Source organism: Dermacentor variabilis, chromosome 4 (assembly GCF_050947875.1).
Source record: "Dermacentor variabilis isolate Ectoservices chromosome 4, ASM5094787v1, whole genome shotgun sequence".
Lineage (NCBI taxonomy): Eukaryota > Metazoa > Arthropoda > Arachnida > Ixodida > Ixodidae > Dermacentor > Dermacentor variabilis.
The window spans coordinates 12,979,020-13,001,403 of record NC_134571.1 but is presented as its reverse complement, the minus strand read 5'-3'; the positions used below and the strand labels follow the sequence as shown (position 1 = coordinate 13,001,403).

General features: G+C 47.0%; 1 protein-coding gene across 9 annotated transcripts in view; it reads left to right on the top strand.

Moving 5' to 3' along the window:
- gig (TSC complex subunit tuberin) overlaps window positions 1-22,384 on the top strand; it is a 161,109-nt gene that overhangs the window by 53,426 nt on the left and 85,299 nt on the right. For all 9 annotated transcript variants that reach the window (XR_012827283.1, XR_012827284.1, XM_075688130.1 and 6 more), the window contains 2 exons: window positions 16,727-16,849; window positions 21,173-21,576. Coding sequence is in view for 7 of the 9 variants with exons in the window: in XM_075688130.1 (XP_075544245.1) it covers window positions 16,727-16,849; window positions 21,173-21,576 (527 nt within the window). In the remaining 2 variants the exon portion in view is untranslated. The remainder of the gene's footprint in view (window positions 1-16,726; window positions 16,850-21,172; window positions 21,577-22,384) is intronic.

Below are 22,384 nucleotides of genomic sequence, written 5' to 3'. Positions count from 1 at the left end.
AGTCATGTATAAAAGCCGACGCACTTGACCCGCAGATCAGATTTTCTATAATTACCAACTGTGCTACATGTCTCTTTCAAATTCTTTGCCTCAATATATTGTGAAATGAAAACACGTATAGAGCTGTGCTCAAATTTCGCATTAGGAAGTATCATAATTGTCGTATATTTTTTTAAGCGAAGCTTTCTTTGCCTCTACCTTCGACTTTTATGCTGCTGTTGCTGTTTCCTTGCACAACTGCATGGGGAGGGGGGGGGGGGGGGGGTGTTCAGATCGTGTATGTACATGGCAGGAGCATAGCAGAGAGGAAAGTCGACACGAGAAACTTTTTTGGACCTTTCCATTGCATGGCATGTGCACGATGCCCTCTGGGGTCCCTGAGTGTCATGACATTAGCCTCTTGACAGCTGTAATTATCTATTACTCCCTTCAAAAGCATTGCAGAAACTGCAGTACTTAACTTTCTACTAACATGCAAGTACAGAGGGAACGTAGATAGAAATGTACAGAGGAGGGGGAGAGAACGCTGAGAATTGGTAGAATCGACGCAGTCACGAAATGAGTGAATAACAGCCTTGCCACTCTCACAGTTCCCGTACATGGTTAGAGAGCAGGAGAGGGAAAAGATGATGTAATAAGGCAAGGAAACAGCGGTTGCGATCAAACTGAAGGTACGGTACAACACGCTTCTGCTATTTCTGAAAAATAAACGCCATGCAAATTTGTCAAGTGGACAACTGATGTAGGGCATTGCAGACGCAAGGCCGCATTAAAACACTGTAGGGTCAGGCAGTGCTATATAAGCGGTTGCACGTCAAATCTACACTTCTGTGCCTGCTGCAGTAGCTTGACGGTGTGGGGTCTCTCTCTCACCCGTGCTCTTGGGACAAAGGAACGACAACACAGCAGTGCAAACAGTCACAAGGGCATTTATTGCACCTTTCATAGATCAATGCCTGCTAGCCGAGTTGCTATCCGCAAAACATGCCGATGGGCGCGCGACAAATCTAGAAGTCCGACTCACCGAGCAACCGGATAGCGAGCGAATATGTTCGCCCCATGCTGGATCCCAACGCCTGGTCGTTCGCGTGTACGGTCACGCGAATTGTGGCGCGTTCGAAGGCGGCCACGCGAGGCGGTCTCGCAGAAGCATGGGTCGGCGCGCGGGACGTCCTCGCTGTTAGCCGACCCGCTGGGAAAAGGCCAGCGCCTTTCTTTCCCGCGCCTAAGTAATCCCGCCGCAGCGCAACACTAGCGGCATCTCTCGCACTGCGCTTCAACCACTCCAACCGCCGCGGGCGCCAGGCCGCGCGGCGGGCGAAGCCGCCCTGCAGGAGACGAGCTCTGCGGGAAAACGAGATCTCAGGGGAGGCGTGAGAGTCACGCATCCCCACAACGGCTATGGCATTGCTCGAGATCGCGCTTTCAACCCTAAACCATGGCAGCTGCATTTCGATGGGAATGAAATAAAAAAATGCTAGTGCACTTATATTTAAGTGCACATTAAAGAACACAAGGGTGTCAAAATTAATCCGGAGTCGCTACTAATCATAATCCTCATAATCACAGCCTCAGGCACACCTCATAATCCAATTGTGGTTTTGGCATGTACAGCTTCATAAATAAATTAAAGTTTAACACTTCTGCGACGTTACGATGTGCCATGCGAGGCAATGGTACTGCTCAACCCTCTCGGAGAGTATGAACAATGGCGTACAACGCCTCAAGCAAACACATCTCCCTGTGTGTTCTGTGTACTACGCGGACAAACAGCAATGGTGCACATGAGGTAACATTTATGAACTCACCACTCTCGTATTGAATTAAACGCTGAGGAAATGACATATTCGCCATCAACATCTCCACTAATTATAGCCGGTCAAAGCAAACAGCATAGAAAGCTTTGCTTACATAGTTTCCCACAGTGCGTGAGATGCGAATATTTTTCTTTTTCAATACCTTGAGCTGCCATGTGCTAGTTGCTTAGGCAAGGGAACAATGTTGCTTCTGGTTTCTTCTTTGGTGGCAGCAAACATATGTGCTGGAGCTGAGCTAGACCTGTACTTTCATTGGCGATACGATTTCACGGCTTTAGTAACATTGTGCGGCTGCTCCTAAAATTTTCATCTACTTCTCTCCAAATTGCAACTGACAAAGCAGCACTGGTTAGGACTTTAGCTGCTTAGCCTGCCTAGCTACTTTGATGGAAATCTGCCATCACACCAAGCTTGTCATCAGTATCTTCAGACCAGTAGGTGATTGGTTGCGAGATTACACTCATGCGCTAGACTGGTGGTTGTAGGAGCCAAGATCGAGTTCACAAGCGATCTGCCATCAGCTTCCATGAGCACCTACCATGTATGCTTGTGTGCGACGAGTGCTCGCATGTAGGCAGAAATCTCCAAACTGAATTCTTGCAACACAGCTTAATCTGACAGCATTGCACAGTCAAGGTCATGCTCTTATATCTGCACTTTGCAACAAGCAAACGGAAAATGCCCGATGTTATCAACCATCGCAGTAGTATTTTTTTTTTTTTTGAAATGTTTTACAGAAGTAACTCTAGGAGGTCCCATAGTCAAAGACTGGGAAGGGACCTCCAACAATAAATACATAGAAAAAGTATACTTAATGCGGTTAACAACAGCAGTAGCAATCCTAGGAACAGAAAGTCATAGTAATAACAATAAAGTATAAACACGAAAAGCAGATCCAAGGAGTATTATTCGACATACAGAAGCGTAAAAAATATACAACACAATCGCTTTCCCAAGAAGTGGTGACGAATTTTCCTCTTAAATAGATATATCACCGAAGCGCTACACGGGGCAAAATTAGTTTTTTCGTACTGCTGGCATTGTAAGAAATTGATTTTTACCCCTGAAGTTGCCATTCCTACCACTGCCTGCATCCCTTCTCTCAGTTGGCAAAGCAAGACTTTCCACTTTCCTCCATAGTAAACTACTTGCATTGGGTTGGGTTGTGTCAGGACTCGTGCCTATGCATGCGAAATTAGCCCACTTAGTGTCAGCTTTGATAACCAATGTCTCTCAACAGAAGCACTCTACAAGATTAAAACAAATTGGAGTTGTCTTCGAATATGATCGCACAAGTTCTTAAGGGGCCCGGAAACACTTTCTGAACATAGTAATAAAATGTTACCAACCTGTCAACGAGGCTCCTGTGAACTTGTGGGCCTAATACTATTGCACCTAATACTATTGACTCTATTGCACTGCATGGAGCAGGGAATTTACAATGTCGTGTCAAAAACAATAAAAAATCTCTTGCTCTCTCCTTCGCAACATCTTTGTGCAGTATCATCGCAAGCAGTGGAGTCCACAACAGCTATTGGTTGATTTCGTGATCGTGAGAACATCCTCAGTAATACAGTTATTACTTATTTGAGCTATAGAAATTAAAAAAATATATATTTCTGCGATCTCAAAAAGACAGAAACACCATTTCTTCTTTTCTCTACCAGTCTACACATGACAGGTGTGCATTGCTGCATCTGCTGTGTGTGGCCTCCAAGACAAGCGTAGCGTAGATACCGTGGCGGCCACGAGTCGTCTTGCCGCCTTTGGGCGGGCCAAGTGGGGTATTGCTCCCTCACACCCCTTTGCTGTCTCCGCTGTGTAGCTTCTAGCTCGCTGGTCGAAATGGAAGGAGAGAAAAAGTTTCTCGTCGTTCCAGTAACTGCATCTAACTTTGCTTCTGCTTGAAGGATTAGAAAAAATTATGTGGCAGGAGATTTGCAAGTTGACATAATTTAATAGTGATGTCATTCTATGATTAATTACAAAGGTGTTTCAGGGCCCTTCTAATATAAACATAGTATGTTGTAACTCGTGAAATTTAGCAAGTATACAGCATTTTTATCAAACTTACAACTTCATCTATAAATAATGAGTACAATATGAAGATAATTAACGATGGAGCAGTGACCATATAAGAATATTAAAAAAACAGTTTTATATAAGTGGCGGTGAGGGGGGAACAGGCACTTATTACATGAGCTTCTGCTGTATTATCAACATAGCTTTTTGTTTTATAGACTGCACCATCTTACAGGGCACATTTATACATTATAGCAGTGAGATCATGCTGAAAAATGTCTTCCAAGTCTACAGGTAGCCTGTCCAAGTGCTTCCATGCTTTTCTATGCCACGTTAGTGTTCTTTCAGCACATGTCTGGACTCCACTGCTTGTTTCATTGCAGTCCATTGTGAGGACTCTGATGGAGCAGTGGTCTCATTTTTGATGTTTCGATGGAGGTTGTAAACAATCAGCAACTTATTGCTTTTGCATGGCTTGCCCATTGTAAAAGCTCCATCTATGCTTTGCAATTACTTTCATAAACCTGCTCCGGAAGCCCATTTTTACCCCGCAGGGGCATCTGCGGCAGCAGGCGTTTGGTGTGTTGCGACACCACGTACCCGAGCACACAAGAGTTGGACCCTCTCGCATGTCGCCGTGCGCGGCTGGGGAAAAGAGGATCCTGGGGGTTGAGCCGATGCTGGGTGTTTGGACCTTCAAGGCCCCCTGGCGGAGGCAACACACCCCTTTGGCCTCTGCTTCACATAGACAGCACCTCCAGGCTGACCTACCTGGGGGAAATCGGTAGTCGCCTTTTCCTGTCCTCCTCTCCATCTTCGTCTTTCTCTCTCGCCTTTTTCATCTTGCCTGTCTTCTCTTCACTTCTCCTCACTGTGCCGGATTATCACCTTGTGCTACAAAAATTCTTGCACCAAGTGTTCCGTGTAGTCATCAGGACCACGAGGATACCTGCCTTTGAGGTAGGGGACCATTTTTTGGGACCTTAAGGACAATTGTATGCCCACCCAAGGCGAGTCGTCGCTAAGCCTAGGCTTGCTCCGCCAACCGCTTGGCCTAGCCGCCGCGGCCGACGGGCGGCCGCTGCTGGAAGGCACATTATTCCGAACTCTACCTGCATCATGGCCACTCCCATGAGTGTTGAGATAGAGGGGGAGGATATTCACCCCGAAGAAGTAACCAGGACCCTGGGCTGGCGCATCGCCGGTGAACGCAAGTCCCGACCACGTCAGCGAGACCTAGGTCTACCCAATGCGCTTCAATCAAAACCCTCCGGTGCCGGTCATAGACCCGAGAACGCCAAAGATACGTTAATCAAGAGAGCGCGCATGCCTGCATTGCCCCGAGACAATACCAAAATCGTGGTGAGACCACGCGGGGGTCTGAATATCAGCAAGGTCCATAAATACTTCGTTTAGCGCAAAACAACGGACACAAGAAAGGGCGACAGGACAAGGCGCCTTGTCCTGTCGCCTTTTCTTGTGTCTGTTGTTTTGCGCTAAACGAAGTATTTATGGATCCGCACCAACTAGCCCGCCAACACATTGTGCTGATCAACAAGGTCGGCCATATGGAAGTTGGCCGGGCCATTTATGCTGCGGCGGTAGTCACCAAAGAAGAATGGATCCGGGACGTGATATGCCCAAATTACCAGCAAAACATCGTTGTCATCAGTACTTCAAAGAGAGAAAATGCTAACTGGTACGTTGGAGTCACCAAGATTGTCGTCCAAGGAAACGAGCACGAGGTCAGCGCCTACGAATCGGCCCCCCATGGCATGACCAAGGGAGTCATACAAGGCGTCCCCCTCGGAGACACGGTTCAAGAAATTGACGAGAACTCTTCAACGAATATAATCCTACTGCTGTTGAGGCCAACCGCATCGCTAACACGACGTCTGTGGTGATCGCCTTCAATCGACCCAAAGTGCCGAATTCGTTACGGGGGCCTGCTCGCCAAATGCTTGTTATAGAGAAAACAGATAGATATCTGCTATCAGTGTGGTCGCCTGGGTCACCGCATGGATGTTTGCCCTAATCCAGCAGACCGGATCTGCCGGGGATGTGGTGCTCAAAATCCCGATGAACAGCGCAAGTGTACCCCCAAGTGTGACCTTTGTGGAGGAGAACATTTGACCGCAGACAAGGTGTGCAGAGCTCTCTTCAAGATCCCGTACGTGGTACGGAAATGCCAGTGGGAGCGGAAATATACCATCTACATGTCTGCAGAAGCCTCCAAACCGCCACGTCGGGAGGGAGCAGCTACGTCAGGGTACCGGAATCACTCTCTTTCCCGTGAAGGCGGACGAGGGCGGAGCAGCAGCTGCACCTCAAAGCCGGGCTTGAGAGCGTCGTCGCCGGGTGACGTGGCCGGCAGCAGCTGCAGCGGGCGCCGCCGGGAGTCGCGCTCAAGGTCGAAGACCCGGAGTCAGACACCGTCGAGGAACACCGCTAAACAGGTGGGCTGGACAGTTAGATCTCCTATCGCTCTTAGCAACAAAGATTTCCCTCCCCTTCCCCAGACTCCCAAGAAAGATTGTGAGGAATGCATGCAACTCGAAGTGCTTGTAGTTAATCAAAATGAGCAAATCAGCGTGCTTATTGCGCGCATGGAGGCATTCGAAAAATTGAAAAGCAGCGAGGATGCCACAAAACACAAGATTGCCAAGAGGGACGCTCAACCGGAGCCCCCGATAACAGCAATGGAGGCAGAGAAAATTAAATCGAGTCCATCTGAGGAACCGGCGTTGTCCAAGCCTATTCAAGCCCTCACCGAGATGGTCACACAGCTTGCCAGCCAAATCGGCTTGGTAACGTCCAAGATGGCCAAGTTCGACGCGCTAGAAGCTAATGTCAACCAGCTCATACTAACCACTCAAAAAGCTAAAAAGGGAGCCCCGTATGGGAAACCGTGCATGGGGAGTAGTCTCACGACTACCAACCTGAGCCAAGATGGCGGCCAGGCGTAAAAATAGGAAGGAAGATACAACGATCTTAGCCCGATGGAACTGTCGAGGAATCAAGGACAAAATAGGCGAATTACAGCAATACATAGACAATGCGGAACACAAACCAGATATCCTTGCAATACAAGAAACGAATTCGCGACCAAAACTCGCTGGGTACGTCACATACACCGATCCCAGTGAGAAAAGCACAGCGATCCTAGTCTGAAGCAACATAGCTGCAACGCAGCACATTACCAGCCAGAGAGGGTGTGAGCACGTTCTCTTGGAAATTCACAGCAGAGGCATAGGAAGCAAAGACAACATCTTTATACTCAACACATACTGTCGGCCCTCCAAGAAGAACCTCGACATAGAGGGCACATTACTCGACAGCAAGAGAGAGGCGGGCAGCCGACCCCTATTGATATTAGGAGATTTCAATGCGCCTCACACAATATGGGGCTACAAATTTTGCTCCAAGAGAGGCAGGGTGCTGGCGAACCTCATGGATCAGCACACATTAGCCCTACTCAACGAACCAGACACTCCCACCCGCATGGGCACAAGTACGACCCAGGACACCACTCCAGACCTTACCCTGCTGAGTGGAACCTTGGACGTGTCGTGGCAGAACAAGGGCGCGAACCAGGGGTCGGACCACGATATCCTCAATATTACCATCAGGGGGCCCGCGTTCAAGGCCCGAATGGGAACAACAAAGATAACTGACTGGGAAAAACTTCGAAAAAGGCAAGCAGCCGATGAAGATGAGGACACAAACAGCACCAAACCGTATGGGGAATAGGCTAAGGAACAACTCGAGCTGGTAGAAAAATACACCCAGAAAATTGCGACCACACTGCAGACACCCTGTGTGGACGCAAAGCTTGCCCACCTTTGGGAAGCACAACACAGCCTCACCAGACTCTGGAAGAAGCAACGACACAACAAGAAACTTCGCAAACGCATCCATGATCTCACCAAGCAAGCCGCTGAATATGCGTCCAAGCTGTGCAGAGAGAACTGGCTGAGCGTGTGTGATGGACTGCAGGGCACCCTTTCTACTAGGATGATGTGGTGCCTCCTTCGTCACCTGATCGATCCTCTCGGCAGCTAGAGCGCCACAAATCGAAGCCTCACGCGCACCCTCAACAACTATACTGGGGGTGCCGACAAACTCATCAACGACCTGAAGGCAAAGTACCTGAAAACGGAGAAGGGTGATATCGCACCTCCTGACTACGCAGGACCTACCAATGAAGCGTTAGACAAGCCATTCACTGACACCGAGTTGATCTCGGCAATCTCCGAGAGCAACAGGGGCAGCACGCCGGGACCCGATACCATTACCTACAAGTTACTTAACAACCTCGAGCACAAGGCCCGCAGACAGCTGCTCGAGTATATGAATCGGGTCTGGGAGTCTGGCAAACTACCACATGAATGGAAAGAGGCAGAAGTCTGCTTCATACCCAAGCCTGGGAAGACACCTCACATTGACAACATGCGACCGATATCCCTCACGTCCTGCGTGGGGAAGGTCATGGAACGTATGGTACTTAAGAGGTTGCAGCGACATCTTGATGCCACCGATCAGATGCCAGAGACAATGTATGGCTTTGGGCAACACCTGGGCACCCAGGATGTTCTCGTACAACTCAACGAACTGGTAATTAAGCGAGCAACGAAGCAGGCGCCGCGAGTGATACTAGCGCTAGACCTCACAGGTGCCTTTGATAACGTCACACATGAAAGTGTCCTCTGCAACCTGCGCAACACGGGTTGTGGAGTGAAAACTTACAACTACATCCAAGACTTTCTTCGTAACCGAACGGCAAGGATCAGAATAGGAGAGGAGACATCCCGACCGATCTCCCTGGGGGATAGAGGAATGCCGCAAGGTTCGGTCCTTTCCCCCCTCCTATTTAACATGGCTCTCCTGCCGTTGCCCAAGCTTCTCGAATCAATAGATGGTCTGGGCCACGCATTATATGCCGACGACATCACCCTCTGGACTGCAAGGGCAGGGTTGGATGGCTGGATGGAAAACACGCTCCAAAAAGCGACTGACACGATCAACAGCTATGTGAAGACATGTGGCCTTTGCTGTTCGCCTCAAAAATCGGAGCTGACCATTGTCAGACCACGTGCATCAAGGAAACAAGCAGAAAACATAGAAATCACTTTGGAAGGGAACCGGATCCTCCCGGTACCTCAACTCAGGATCCTGGGCCTCCTGATCCAGGCAGACGGCAAGGCAACAGCCATGATTAGAAAAATCAAGCTCACGTCAGACCAAATCTTGAATATTATCAGAAGAGTGGCCAACAGGCGGAGGGGTCGGACACCTTGTGCCTCGTTGAGGCCTTTGTTATCTCACGAATCATCTGTGCAGCACCGTACCTGCAGCTCCTCAAGAAGGACGTCTTGCAACTTGACGCAATAATCAGGAAAGCCATGAAGCAGGCCCTGGGTATTCCCATAAATTCGTCCACGACAAAATTACTTCAAATGGGAGTCCACAACACAGTAGCCGAGCTCATAGAAGCCCACCTATCCAATCAAAGGGTACGCCTTAGCCAGACCAAGGCGGGCAGAAGCGTCCTCCGCAAGCTAGGATGGCAAGAATCGCACTACACCCACCACGACCAATTACCCAAAAAGTTCAGTGAGAAGCTGGAATGTAAACCACTACCACACATGAACCCTACAAGGCATGCCGGACGACACGACACCCGGGCAAGAGCCATCTCCAGGACCCTGGAGGAAGACGACACTGTTTTATATACAGACGCCTCTCTATCCAAACGCTCCACGAGGGCAACAGTCGTGGTCACTGGGCTAGAAAAGCTGGTCACCTGCGCATCAATCTACACTCCGTCTTCGGAGGAAGCAGAAGATGCAGCGATAGCTCTCGCACTCCTGCAACCTAACATTACCAAGATCGTCATGGACTCACAAGCTGCATACAAAAACTACAGATCTGGCTGGGTGTCCCTTGCGGCACTGAAAATCCTTGTTAAAGCTACGCCTCCTAAACAAGCAATCGAATTAGTTTGGGTCCTGGCTCACTCCTCAGTTGAGGGCAATGAATATGCTCATCAACAGGCCCGAGCGCTAAACTCCCGGGCCAACGAGGAAGAGGCGAGGGCATGGCAACCCATCACAAATTACAGAGATATAGTCAAATATTACAGGGACGGCAGGAAGACATTCCCGCACCCCCACCACTCCTTGACCAGAGCCGAACAAACAACATACAGGCAAATCCAGGCAGGATCCTTTCCCCACTCCTGCCTCCTGAACAAAATATACCCAGAGAGATACAAGAACACATGTCCTCACTGCAATGCATTAGGCACCCTTCGGCATGTCATAGGAGAGTGCAATTTTTCCATAGACCACCCCCCACCTATACACCTATACCCATAACTAACCCCCCTGCTATCTCCACCCTTTACGAGCGATGGGAGATCATGCTGTCCAGCCCCGCCCTGGAAGACCAGCTCCGACTGATCCACAGGGGCCAGGCGGCCCTGGAAGTATATGCAGCCCGCGAAGAGGGAGCCACCTCATCAGACACTTCACGCGTTTCATTTCATAATGGACCAGTAAAGTTGTTTCTCTCTCTCTCTCTCCTCACTTCCTAGTTTCCCGGCGGCAAGGGTTAACCTTGTGTGGCTAGCCAGCCACATGCTGTTATGCTGTATTTGGTTATAGCAGCGATGTACGGCTGGCGTTGGCAGGGTTTCTCTAGCAGGAACTTCTGTCACGTCCCCGGGCTCCATGGTGAATGGTTGGCATCGCGGCCGAAAACCCAACATTACTTATGGAACATGCTTTTCCTAAACTACCTGATTGCCCTCAGAAACGAGGGCACACCGAAGAAGTTTTTCAGTTTTTCGGACGACAAGTCTACATCTTTCCTCGATCCCACGTAATTCACTCAGCGAAACCAGACAAACTAGTGCGATCCATTTCACCGTTCCTTGTTTCCAAGTCTTTGACCGAAGTTTTCGGTACAGGATATAAGGTATCGAGAATGTCAAGCGGTGATCTCCTTTTGGAGCTCCAAGATCAGAAGCAGTATGAGAAACTGCCGAAACTTGTCATTTGGGGAGACCCAAGTAACAGTAACCCCGCACCGTACGATGAACATAAGCCGCGGTGTTGTCTCGGACGATGACTTGCTGGAGGAGGATGAACTCTTGGAGGGCTTCAGTGACCAGAATGTTATCAATGTTAAAAGAATTAAGACCAGGCGTGACAGCAAAGAAATCAAGACCAAACACTTTATATTGACTTTCGGCTCAAGTATTCTGCCTGAGTCTGTAGAGGCCGGGTACATCAAGCTCTGTGTTAGGCCATATGTGCCAAATCCCCTTAGATGTTTCAAATGCCAACGCTTCGGCCACAGTTTGCAGAGCTGCCGAGGCCGTCAAACCTGTGCGAAGTGCAGTGCCCACGAACATACTTCTGAAGCTTACGAGAACACTCTCCATTGTGTAAACTGTGAAGGCGAGCACGCCGCATACCTGGAAAAAAGAGAAAGACATAGTCACAATCAAAGTTAAGGAAAACGTATCGTTCAAAGAGGCACGCAGGTGGGTAGCATACCTGCCAAAGAAAAGCTTTGCTGAAGTCGCGCGTCAGGGGGCAGCGTCACAACGGCCTCCGGCGGCTGTCCGACCCACAACGAGCGAGTCAGCAGTTACGCCATCTGCCCCCGTGGCGGTTGCAGCTAGCGCTGCTCCGTCAACCCACCAGACGAGGCCACCGACCCCGAAGGTGTGCGCAGCCGAGGCTGCCCCAACCTCCCCGACCCCTTCCAGCGCTGGCAACAGCTGGCGCAGCCAAATCCCCCAGGGAGCCCCATCGACCTCCGGGCTGGTGGGCGCAGGGGCCTTGCCCTCCAAGGCGGGACCTTCGCTGGTAAATTCTCGCTCGCAAGAGCACGTGTCCGGCGCCTCACAAGAGGCAATGGACACTACACCTATCCTCAAGGCGCACCAAGCGCCTAAGGAGCGCGAGGCTCCTTCGAACGCTCCAGAAAGGGCAAAACCCCGATTACAGGGCCTCGAAAGAGCTCTGTAATCTAAGGCATAACTTCCGTTTCCGTACACACAGCACCTATTGACTTCCAATATGAATACACAAATAATTCGATGGAACGTCAGAGGTCTTCTTAGAAACTTTGATGATGTGCAGCAACTCATCCAAAAACACAATCCAAAAGTGCTGTGTTTACAGGAAACACACTTAAAATACAAACACACAAACTTTCTCCAACAGTATATAACTTTTCGCAAAGATCGCGATGATGCTGTCGCATCATCGGGCGGTGTCGCCATTGTTATCCATAAGAGCATTGCGTGTGAACTTTTACAGCTACAAACGCCTCTTGAAGCAGTGGCGGTTTGAGCTGTTCTCCTAAACAAACTCGTCACCGTTAGCTCTCTTCACATACCACCACATTAAAAATTAATGAAACATGAATTCCAATCTTTTATAGATCAATTGCCAGAATCTTATGTTGTTGTTGGCGATTTCATTGCGCACAGCTCCCTGTGGGGGCGACTCTCGTATAGATGCGCGAGGTCGTCTTGTTGAACAGTTCCTTTTTTCTTCTGGTGCGTGCCTTCTGAATAAGAAGAAACCCACTTATTACTGTCTTGCAAACAATACCTTTTCTTCAATTGATCTGAGCATAGTTTCCTCGTCCATACTGCCTTAACTCGAATGGGAAGTTACGAACAATCCTTACGGAAGCGACCACTTCCCCATACTATTAAGAACACTTAAAGAAAACGAATATCCACCACAGGCTCCTGGGTGGTAGATTGACACAGCAGACTGGGAGAAATTCCGAAACTTAACTAGTATATCATGGGATGACATGTCCTCGTTAGAAATTGATGCTGCTGTACAGTATTTTAATGCTGTACGGTATTCATAATAGATGCCGCATCTAAATGCATACGTGAAGTAAGTGGCTCGGCATGCAAACGGCATGTCCCGTGGTGGAACGATGAATGCAGAATCGCACGTAGGAATCAGAACAAAGTGTGGGGGCTGCTACATGCTTCGCCTACTGCAGAGAATCTTGTCAACTTTAAAAAAGTAAAGTCCCAAGGTAGGAGAAACCGCCGACAGGCCAGAAGAGAAAGCTGGCACAAGCTTTTATCGAGTATTAACTCGTTTAGAGATGAGGCCAGAGCCTGGAACAGGGTTGATAGGATTAGAGGGCGGCAAACATATTCACTCTTTCTAGTAAATACACAGGGCGATACAATGCAAGATCAGGCAGACTCACTTGGGGAGCACTTTGAGAGTGTATCAATTTCAAACCATTATTTGCAATCCTTCCTCAAATATAAACAAATAGAAGAATGCAAGCCACTCATCAGAAAATGTCGACAGAATGATCCGTACAACTGTCTTTTTAGTGCTGCCGAGTTGAGAGCTGCCTTGAGCGCATGCAAGAGCTCTGCACCGGGATCTGATAGAATCATGTATGAAATGCTCAAAAAGTTACACAATGACATGCAAGTTACACTACTCACACTTTTCAACACCATCTGGGATGCAGGGTACCTTCCAACCGCGTAGAAGGAAGCCATTGTGGTCCCTGTTTTGAAACAAGGCAAAGACTCTTCCTCAGTGGCAAGCTACCGCCCGATAGCACTCACAAGTTGCATTTGTAAGGTGTCTGAAAAAATGATAAATCGGCGACTCATTCATTTCCTTGAACAGAGCAAAATGCTTGATCCTTATCAGTGCGGCTTCCGAGAAGGGCGCTCCACAACTGACCATCTTGTACGTGTAGAAGCAAATATCCGGGACGGATTTGTACACAAACAGTTTTTCCTATCCATATTCCGTGACATGGAGAAGGCATACGACACAACGTGGCGCTACGGAATCTTGAGAGACTTGTCAGAAATGGGCATTCATGGTAATATGTTAAACCTAATAGAAAGCTATTTGTCAAATCGTACTTTCTGAGTAAAAGTCGGTAATGCATTGTCACGTCCTTTTACGCAGGAAACTGGTATAGCCCAGGGAGGCGTGCTCAGCTGCACTCTCTTTATTGTTAAGATGAACACACTATGTGCTTCACTGCCACCGGCCATTTTTTATTCCGTATACGTAGGTGATATACAAATAGGCTTCAAATCCTGCAACCTCACAGTATGCGAGAGACGGGTACAGTAGGGCTTGAACAAGGTTTCCAAATGGGCAGACGAAAACGGATTTAAAATCAATCCCCACAAAAGCTCTTGTGTTCTTCTTAATAGAAAGAGAGGCCTGGTTCCAGATCCTTGTGTTCATTTGTGTGGACATCAAATACCTATCAACAAAGAACACAAATTTTTAGGTATTATACTAGACTCCAAGCTTACTTTTATACAGCACATTAAATATCTTAAAGAAAAATGTCTAAGGACAATGAACTTACTTAAAGTTCTATCCCACTCAACATGGGGTAGTGACAGGAAGTGCCTGATGAATGTTTATAAGAGCCTAATTCGATCACGATTGGACTATGGTGCCGTCGTATATAACTCTGCCGCTCCGAGCGCACTAAAGATCCTAGATCCTGTCCACCATATAGGTATCCGCTTAGCCATTGGCGCTTTCAGAACAAGCCCGATTGAAAGCTTATACGCGGAATCAAATGAATGGTCGCTCCATCTACAGAGAAATTGCATCAGCATTACATATTTCCTGAAAATACATTCCAGTCATCAACATCCATGTTTTAACACTGTTAACGATATGACATGTAGTACTACACTTTTCCATAACCGTCCCTCTGTAAGACAGCCTTTCTCGCTTTGTGTGAGGGAGCTTAGTGATGAAATGCGTGTCCCACTCCTCAAACTTCGCCTAATGCATCCAACCAAGCTGTTACCACCTTGGGAGTGGCAGCTGATAGAATGTGACATAACCTTTTTAGAAGTAACAAAACAGGCACCAGAGATAGAAATTCGGATGCATTTTCTAGAACTCCAGCACAAGCACTCCTGCGCAGAGTTCTACACAGACGCTTCGAAGTCAAATGCCGGGGTGTCTTATGCTGCCTTTGGCCCATCCTTCTCAGAATCTGGTGTACTGCATCCGGAAACAAGTATCTTTACGGCCGAGGCCTACGCATTACTGTCTACTGTGAACCATATAAGAAAATCAAAAACAGCGATCTATACAGACTCCCTAAGGGTCGTGAAGGCCTTGATGTCAATCTATACACACAAAAATCCTGTACTTAATGAACTCTACACCGTCTTGTGTAAAGCATACATATCTAACCAGCGTATCATTATATGCTGGGTGCCTGGCCATAGGAGCATTGAGGGTAACATTCTGGCGGACGAGATGGCCACGTCAATCGCATCGCAAGCTGTTAACCCTACCGCTGAGGTGCCTGTCACAGATCTGAGGCCTTTCTTGCGAAGGAGGCTGCGAGATCACTGGCAACACATGTGGGACGCGAAAACGGATAATAAGCTCCACCTGATAAAGCCACAGTTAGGATTCTGGCCCTCGAATACAAAATCGCGTCGAACAGATGTCCTATTCTGTCGTCTAAGAATAGGACACACATTTGGCAACCATAACTTTCTACTCACCGGAAGTGAGCCTCCAACCTGTGGTAGATGCAGGGAGAGGCTGACCGTACTCCACGTCCTCCTGGAGTGTCGGGAAGCCGAATGTGAGAGAGACATTTTTCCTTAGCATACCGACAGTACATTCCTCTTCATCCTGCAATGTTTCTTGGTCCAGAACCGCTTTTTAATACAGACACAGTCCTAGGTTTCCTCAGAGATGTGGTCTTACATGTTATTAGTCCCATGCATTCGTAGCGCCTCCTCTCTCCAGAGGACGCCACTGCGATAATTGTTTTGCATAGCACATGCCTCCAGGCCCTTGTGTTTTAAGGGCTCTAAGGAGGCAGTAGTGCTATAAAATTTCTTGTAATCTGATATATTTTAGCTATCGTATCATCTAAATGTTCATAGTACAAGTCATACGTCATCGCCATAATTTTATTATACAGGTTTTACGCACTTTAGAGTTATATTTTAAGGCCCCTCTACAGCCACGTCACACCAACTTCATAGTAATCATAATTACACTGCAAACTCACTACCACAAACATGGCGCTCTTTGGCCATACCTGGCCCTTGCGCCATAAAACCCCATACATCATCAAGCCCATTTTTACTGCTCTAGAACACATTCGGCTGCTTCTAGAACTGTTACGGAAAAGCGTGGGCCAATAACATTACTGCAATGCTTCTAAAATTTAAATCTGGTGCTACAGTACGCGTATTATGCTTAATATGACTAGCGTGAAGCTGGAAATCCCCACAGTGGACGAGTGAGAAAGAGGTGCAGGTTCCCCTCTTGTGCTTTCTTCACTGCCTTGACTCATTTGTTTCAATTCCTTTTGTACAACACCCCCCCCCCCTCTCTGGTCACAGTGTGTTTTCTGGGGGCCAGTTCATGCTCCTTGTCGTGAGGGGTAAGCCATACGACGCTGTACCATGAATGTAATGCATATGTTTCCAGAGAAGTGAAAAATGCAATGAGAATGTGGCATGTTGTCTGCAACATTATTCTTGAAAATTCTTTTAAAGGGCATTAAAGGGCATGGAAGCCTGTGCAAACTGTGCGTGGTTGTTCTGGCTTAAGTGGTTCATCTGGTTAACTTTGATAATGAGTGCGGCTATGGCTTATTAATCAGGTGCAAGGGTCTTAGCTTCTTAATACTTGACCACCTGCCCAGATTCTAGCTGCATTTATCGCCTTACCTAGAGAACCCTGAATGTCCACTGCCACCTGCTGCATGTTTACGTGTCTGTAACGTTTATGTCAGCACAGAAGTGAGGTGAAACACAAGGTACTGTGTATCAGTGGCCGTCTTTTCTTGCTGTGCAGGAGACTGATGGGTCTGTGCTGAGCACACTGCTTCGAGGGCTTCCAGGCCTGCTGCGCGATCGGGCAGTGGTGTTATGTGGGCGGCTTTCCCTGCGCCGTCTCTCCACTTGGCTCATCACCCATGTGAGTAGAAATGGGTTGGTACATGTAGCTAATAGGGTAACAGCCCATAGGACAGGACAAATGGAAGGAAACGGAGAAAGCGCTCACTGTCAACAAAATTTATTGTGCACAAGGCACTATATTGTGCATAAGGAGAAAAAGAGACTAGAAAAAGACAAGCATGTAAAATACACAGAAATAATTGGCACCAAATGTACATGTGAAAGAAATCTGGTTTCTTTGGAGTGTAGTGACATCAGTGGCACATTCATGCACCTGTCTCCTTTCCTGGAGATGCGAACAGCTTCATATAGTTTGTCTACGCACTGGTCACAGTAAAATTTTGTTGTCAGTTCGCACTTTGTCCGTTTTCTTCCATTTGCCTGTCCGATGCATTGTTACTCTACCAAGTATGCAACATATTTAAGAATATAATAGTAATTGTAGGAATAGAAACAATATTTCAGTCATGGATCAAAATACAGCTAAACCTAGACATAACAAGATTCAGTATAACGAAATTCCCTATATAACAAAGTATCTTAATTTTTATTTCCGCCCATAGAACACTGCACATTTTGAACCTCAGTAACCACGATTTCAATACAGTTAGACCTAGATATAACCAATTTGTAAATTTGGCACTTTACTTCATTATACAGAAATTTCATGATATTGAAATTCAACCTTTTTTATCCAAATAAGTAGTTGCTGATGGATATTCGTTACACAAAAGGGGCTGTAAAATTTTCGAATTACTGGGTAATTGGAAAAAACAAGTTTGTTAAATGCAAGCGTTCGCAATCAAAGATATAGTTTCATACCTTGTAGACAATATCTTCACATCTACTGTATGAAGTGGAGCGTGCAAAGCTTTTGCGTCCACTCCACCACCACAGCCAATAATGTCACTTGCACTGGGATGATGCTAAGTCTTGAACAGACAGTGCAGGCAGTAGGGAGTAAGTGCTTTGTCTGCCGCTCACTTCAGTGCATCTCAGAAACTTGAAGTCTACGAAACTTTCAGCACTAAAGGCCTGAGAAGACAGCACACATGAAACAATGGCCATCTCGACTCGCCTATATTTTGCATCCAACACAGATTACCTGCAAAATAGGGCACACACGCTGTGTTCCTGTGCGTTTAATGCTGGAGATTGCGTTACCCCAAATGTCGGAGACTTGTAGAAGTGAGAGGCAGATGAGGCATTCGTTCCCTTCTGCCTGCCCTCTTCATGATAGCAGTGTAACACTGTGGGCGACACTATTGCGAAAACTTCGCAGACTTGGCTTCGTGTTGCCAATGTGAAGATGATCGTTGGCAAGGCATAAAACCGTATCTTCATTCACCGACTCAACAAAATTCAACAGAATAATTTTTTTTCTCATTGAAATTCGAATTATTTTATTGCCGGATAACTCAGAAAATTTTGCGTTCCATGCAAAAAAAAAAAAAGAAAGAAAAGCTGTCGGTGATTATGCATACATGTACAGAAATTTCAATTTTGATATGACAGAGTTTACCGACTTCGTTATATCTAGGATTAATTTTATTCATTTTGAATTTTTTACATTGTTTCCTTTACCGCTGCTTTCTAAGTCTATTGAATAAAGCTGTTTCCGACCTTCAATAACTGCTGCATGCCCGGATTACATAATGCATTTTAATGTTGGGCAGTTCTTCCACAACAGTGACATGTGGACTTGTGTAATTTCTTGTGTAAATCCCTTGTGTAATTTCGACGATCGCCGACCGCAATTGCCATTATCGATGTGCTTTGAGCAACTTGCTTTTGTGGGCATAAGTTGACCCAATAAAAGTTAGTTTCATCATTCACAGATATGCCGCTGTATTATTAATCGTCACTACTATGTGACAATAGCAGCTTTTTTAGCGAGTTTTTAACATTGTGCAGCTACTTGTTTGTCTCCCTCTCATTGATGCTACCCGTACATAGCAGTGTAGCAGGCTTATCTTAGGAACTATGGACACAATATTGACGGTGACGTGGCTGCAGATGTTTGCAGCCTGCCATTCTTAGGTTATGTAGGCGTTGTGGGAGCAAGCAAATCTATTACTTGAGAGCGGTGCATAATGGCATCGTGCGCAAAGAACTTGGCTATTGGCTCTGCCACTTCAAGCTGTTCGGCAATGGTCATAATTGGCCTTTCAGGGTTCTCACTCATCATGGCATTCACCTGCTGAATAAACAACTGCCTGATGGCATCTGACTGCTGGAACTGGTCTGTATGCACTGGTCTGAGTGGAACAGACAGTGAACATCAAGCTGATCTAATACTGTGTTACCGGGTGCTGAATAACACCGTCGGTGTCGGTTAGCTTCTTCGCACGTACCATTGAGGTGTGACACCTGCAACACCACTGGCGAAGCACCTCATCGCGCCAGCATCGCGAGACACCTGGTAGCTGCCTAGCAGAGGTTGCCTTGCATGTGGTTTTGCACCATGTCACATCCAGATATGGTTAGAATACCTACAAGGAGTTCAAACACAATGCTAAATATGGTTACACTAAATCTTGCTATCGCTGGTGAAACTGCCCCCCCCCCCTTTTTTTTGTATTTGTCATGCTCAGCAAAAGGATATTTTATAGTTAGGTAGTTTTATTGTCCATAAGTGATGTGACAGTCTGCAAACTTCCATGCTTTTTGCCAGTTGCTGGGTCTGCAATCTGAAACATGGGGCTAATGAGGAGTTTAATGATTGAAGAACTCTGGTTAGATCATATTCAGCAGCACTTTTTAAGAGTTCTGAAATGTTTACTTGTGAAGGCCACCACCTTATAGTCATGAAGGTTATGAAGGCCACCACAAGGATGTTGTAGAGGCATATATAGTTGATACGCACAGGCAATGACTCCCTTATCACTGCCTGTGCGTGTCACTTCAATGTGTTCACTATGCTAAGCAAAAACTTTGCCTACCAGCAGCTAAGTTAGTAAATAGATTTGTGCTAAACGGGTATAACTGATATTCTAATAGACATTAAGAGAAAAAAATGAAGCTGGGCAGGTCATGTAATGTGCAGGTTTGATGACCGTTGGACCATTAGGGTTACAGAATGGGTACCAAGAGAAGGGAAACGCAGTCGAGGATGGCAGAAGACTAGGTGGAGCGGTGAAATTAGGAAATTCGTGGGCGCTGGTTGGAATCAGTTGGCGCAGGACAGGGGCAGTTGGAGATCGCAGGGAGAGGCCTTCATCCTGCAGTTGGCATAGAATAGGCTTATGATGATGATGATGACCTAATTGCTTGTGTGTCACGCTTGAGAACTGAATCAAGTCCTGGTATTGTGTCGTTGTTTTGTTTTTTATTTAAGTTTGGGGTACATGCATGGAAGGACTGCGCAGGGGAAAAGGAAGATTACTGGCTGGCTGCTCAAAAGTGACATGCAAGAAGTTAAAGAACGGAAAAGGAAGTAAATAAAAAAAGCATTGCAGGCATACCCGCTTATAACGATACCAGTTTTAACAATATATCGGATATGCAATGAGAAGTGGTTGCACTGTAAATTTTTGCATGTGGTCTATGGTAAAATAAACCACATACTACAATGCTCTCATGTGGCATCATGAGTTATAACAATTAAATCTGGCTCTGGCTCCTGAGTGTGTTTGCTGAAAGAAAAAAAGAAAGCAAAATCCGTGCAGGAAAAAAATGTAAGCTGCTTCGCCATACCCACCTTAGTGCCGCACACCCTGCACAGCATGCCTTCGTTGCATTGCCTTGAAGAAACAGAAGAAAGATGGGAAAAAATGTGCAGGCAGTGTTGTCACACACGCTTTTGTGCCGCACACCCTATGCAGCACGCCCGCATTGCATCGCTGGCCTTGCACACCCCTCTCCTGTCTCCCTTCCACCCTCTTGTTGACATCGGAGGGGTGGGGGCTTGGTAGATAGGAGAAGGGAGAGGGTTGATGAAGGCATGCCGTGCATCATGCGTGGCACAGTGGCAGGTTTGGTGAAGTGACTCACATTATTTTTTTCTTTTTCTGGATTTCACATTCCTTTCCTTTTCACCTTCCTTTTCCAAGAGTTGTTAAAACCAGTAATGATATAAGTGACTGTACTTTTGGTCTAATTAAAACGCTTAAATGTTTGTCCCCTCTGCCTTTTTTATGCAACCCTGATGGTACGATTCTCAGTTATAACAGTGGGATTTTCTTGGCTCTTGAATATTGTAAGTAGGTTCAACTGTACTGCCACTGACCTCTGTGGTGATTCTGCAATTACTGCACCGGAATGCACTCTGATAACAAAATCTTTATCAGATGCTGTGTGTGAAACATCAACCAGGCCAGAACTAAGGTCACTGGCTTTGCAGGTAGCTGGCGACCGCAAGTTGCTGGACAAGGTGCGCACTGCCGGTGGGGAGGCTCTGCTCTATCCAGTGGCCAGTGCACTGGTGTTATACCGAGCAGAGTTGGATGCTCAGTCACCACTTTTGCTGCTGCACGTCCTAGAGTCTGGGCTTGGCTGCAAGCCCGCAGCAGCACTGTGCCTGCGGGCACTTGCCCTGGCAGCCCTGGAGCTGCAACCAGCCACGGCCAAGATACTGCCCGAGCTGCTGCAGCGGCTTGCTCAGCTGTCGCCCACTGTGGCAGTATCACTGCCTGTACTCGAGTTCCTTGCCTGCCTAATTCGTGTGCCCCAGCTCTATGCCAGTTTTGTGGCTGCCGAGTACCGAAAGGTGTTTGCCATCGCCCTGCCATACACCAATCCAGCAAGGTGAGCGAACTGCCTTTTTGTGGGCCTGTTAGTTTGGTACAAAAAGAGAGCCCCCTTTCTGTGTAGTTTTTTTTCTCTGGATGCCCCCTTTAACACACTCCAGCACTTCATTTTTAATCCACACAGCCGTACAAATGGAGTTTGGTTCTTTCTGCCAACCTGTCAAATTGGGTTCGTGTCTATTGCTTACTATTTTTAGCATGGTGACCTAAAAGTTATGCCATGACTAACCAAAGGTGTATGAAACTATACAATAGCTTCTGTGATAAAAGAGGTCCAACTGTGAAAAAAAAAATTAACAAGGGCAAAAACAGGAGCAAATACAACTGCGCGGTGATGTCTTGTTTCTACCTCCTGTGGTGGTTTAGTGGCCATGGTGTTGCACTGCTAAGAACAAGGTCACAACATCAAATCCCAGCTGCGGCGGCGACATTGGGATGAGGACCGGACGCAAGATGACCTTGTACTGTGCATTGAGTGCACGTTAAAGAACCCTGAAACCCAAGCATTAAAAATTAATCCAGAGTCCCCCACTATGGCATGCCTCATAATCAGATTGTAGTGTTGGCAGGTCAGAAAATAGAATTAAATTTTTTTTGTTTGTGTCTTGTTTCTGTATTACTTTTTTATGCAACATTGCGTCTCCTATAGGGAGCGGCACTCTTTTTGCTGCCACTGATTTCAGCTGGCGTTTTTAGTATGGAGTATGCTCTGCAGATTTAATAGTTGTTCACATATTGAGCTTGGTTTTCACTGTTTGAAGTCAGAGCTGCGCTTTGTCATGTTTTGCTCTCACGACATGCAGGAA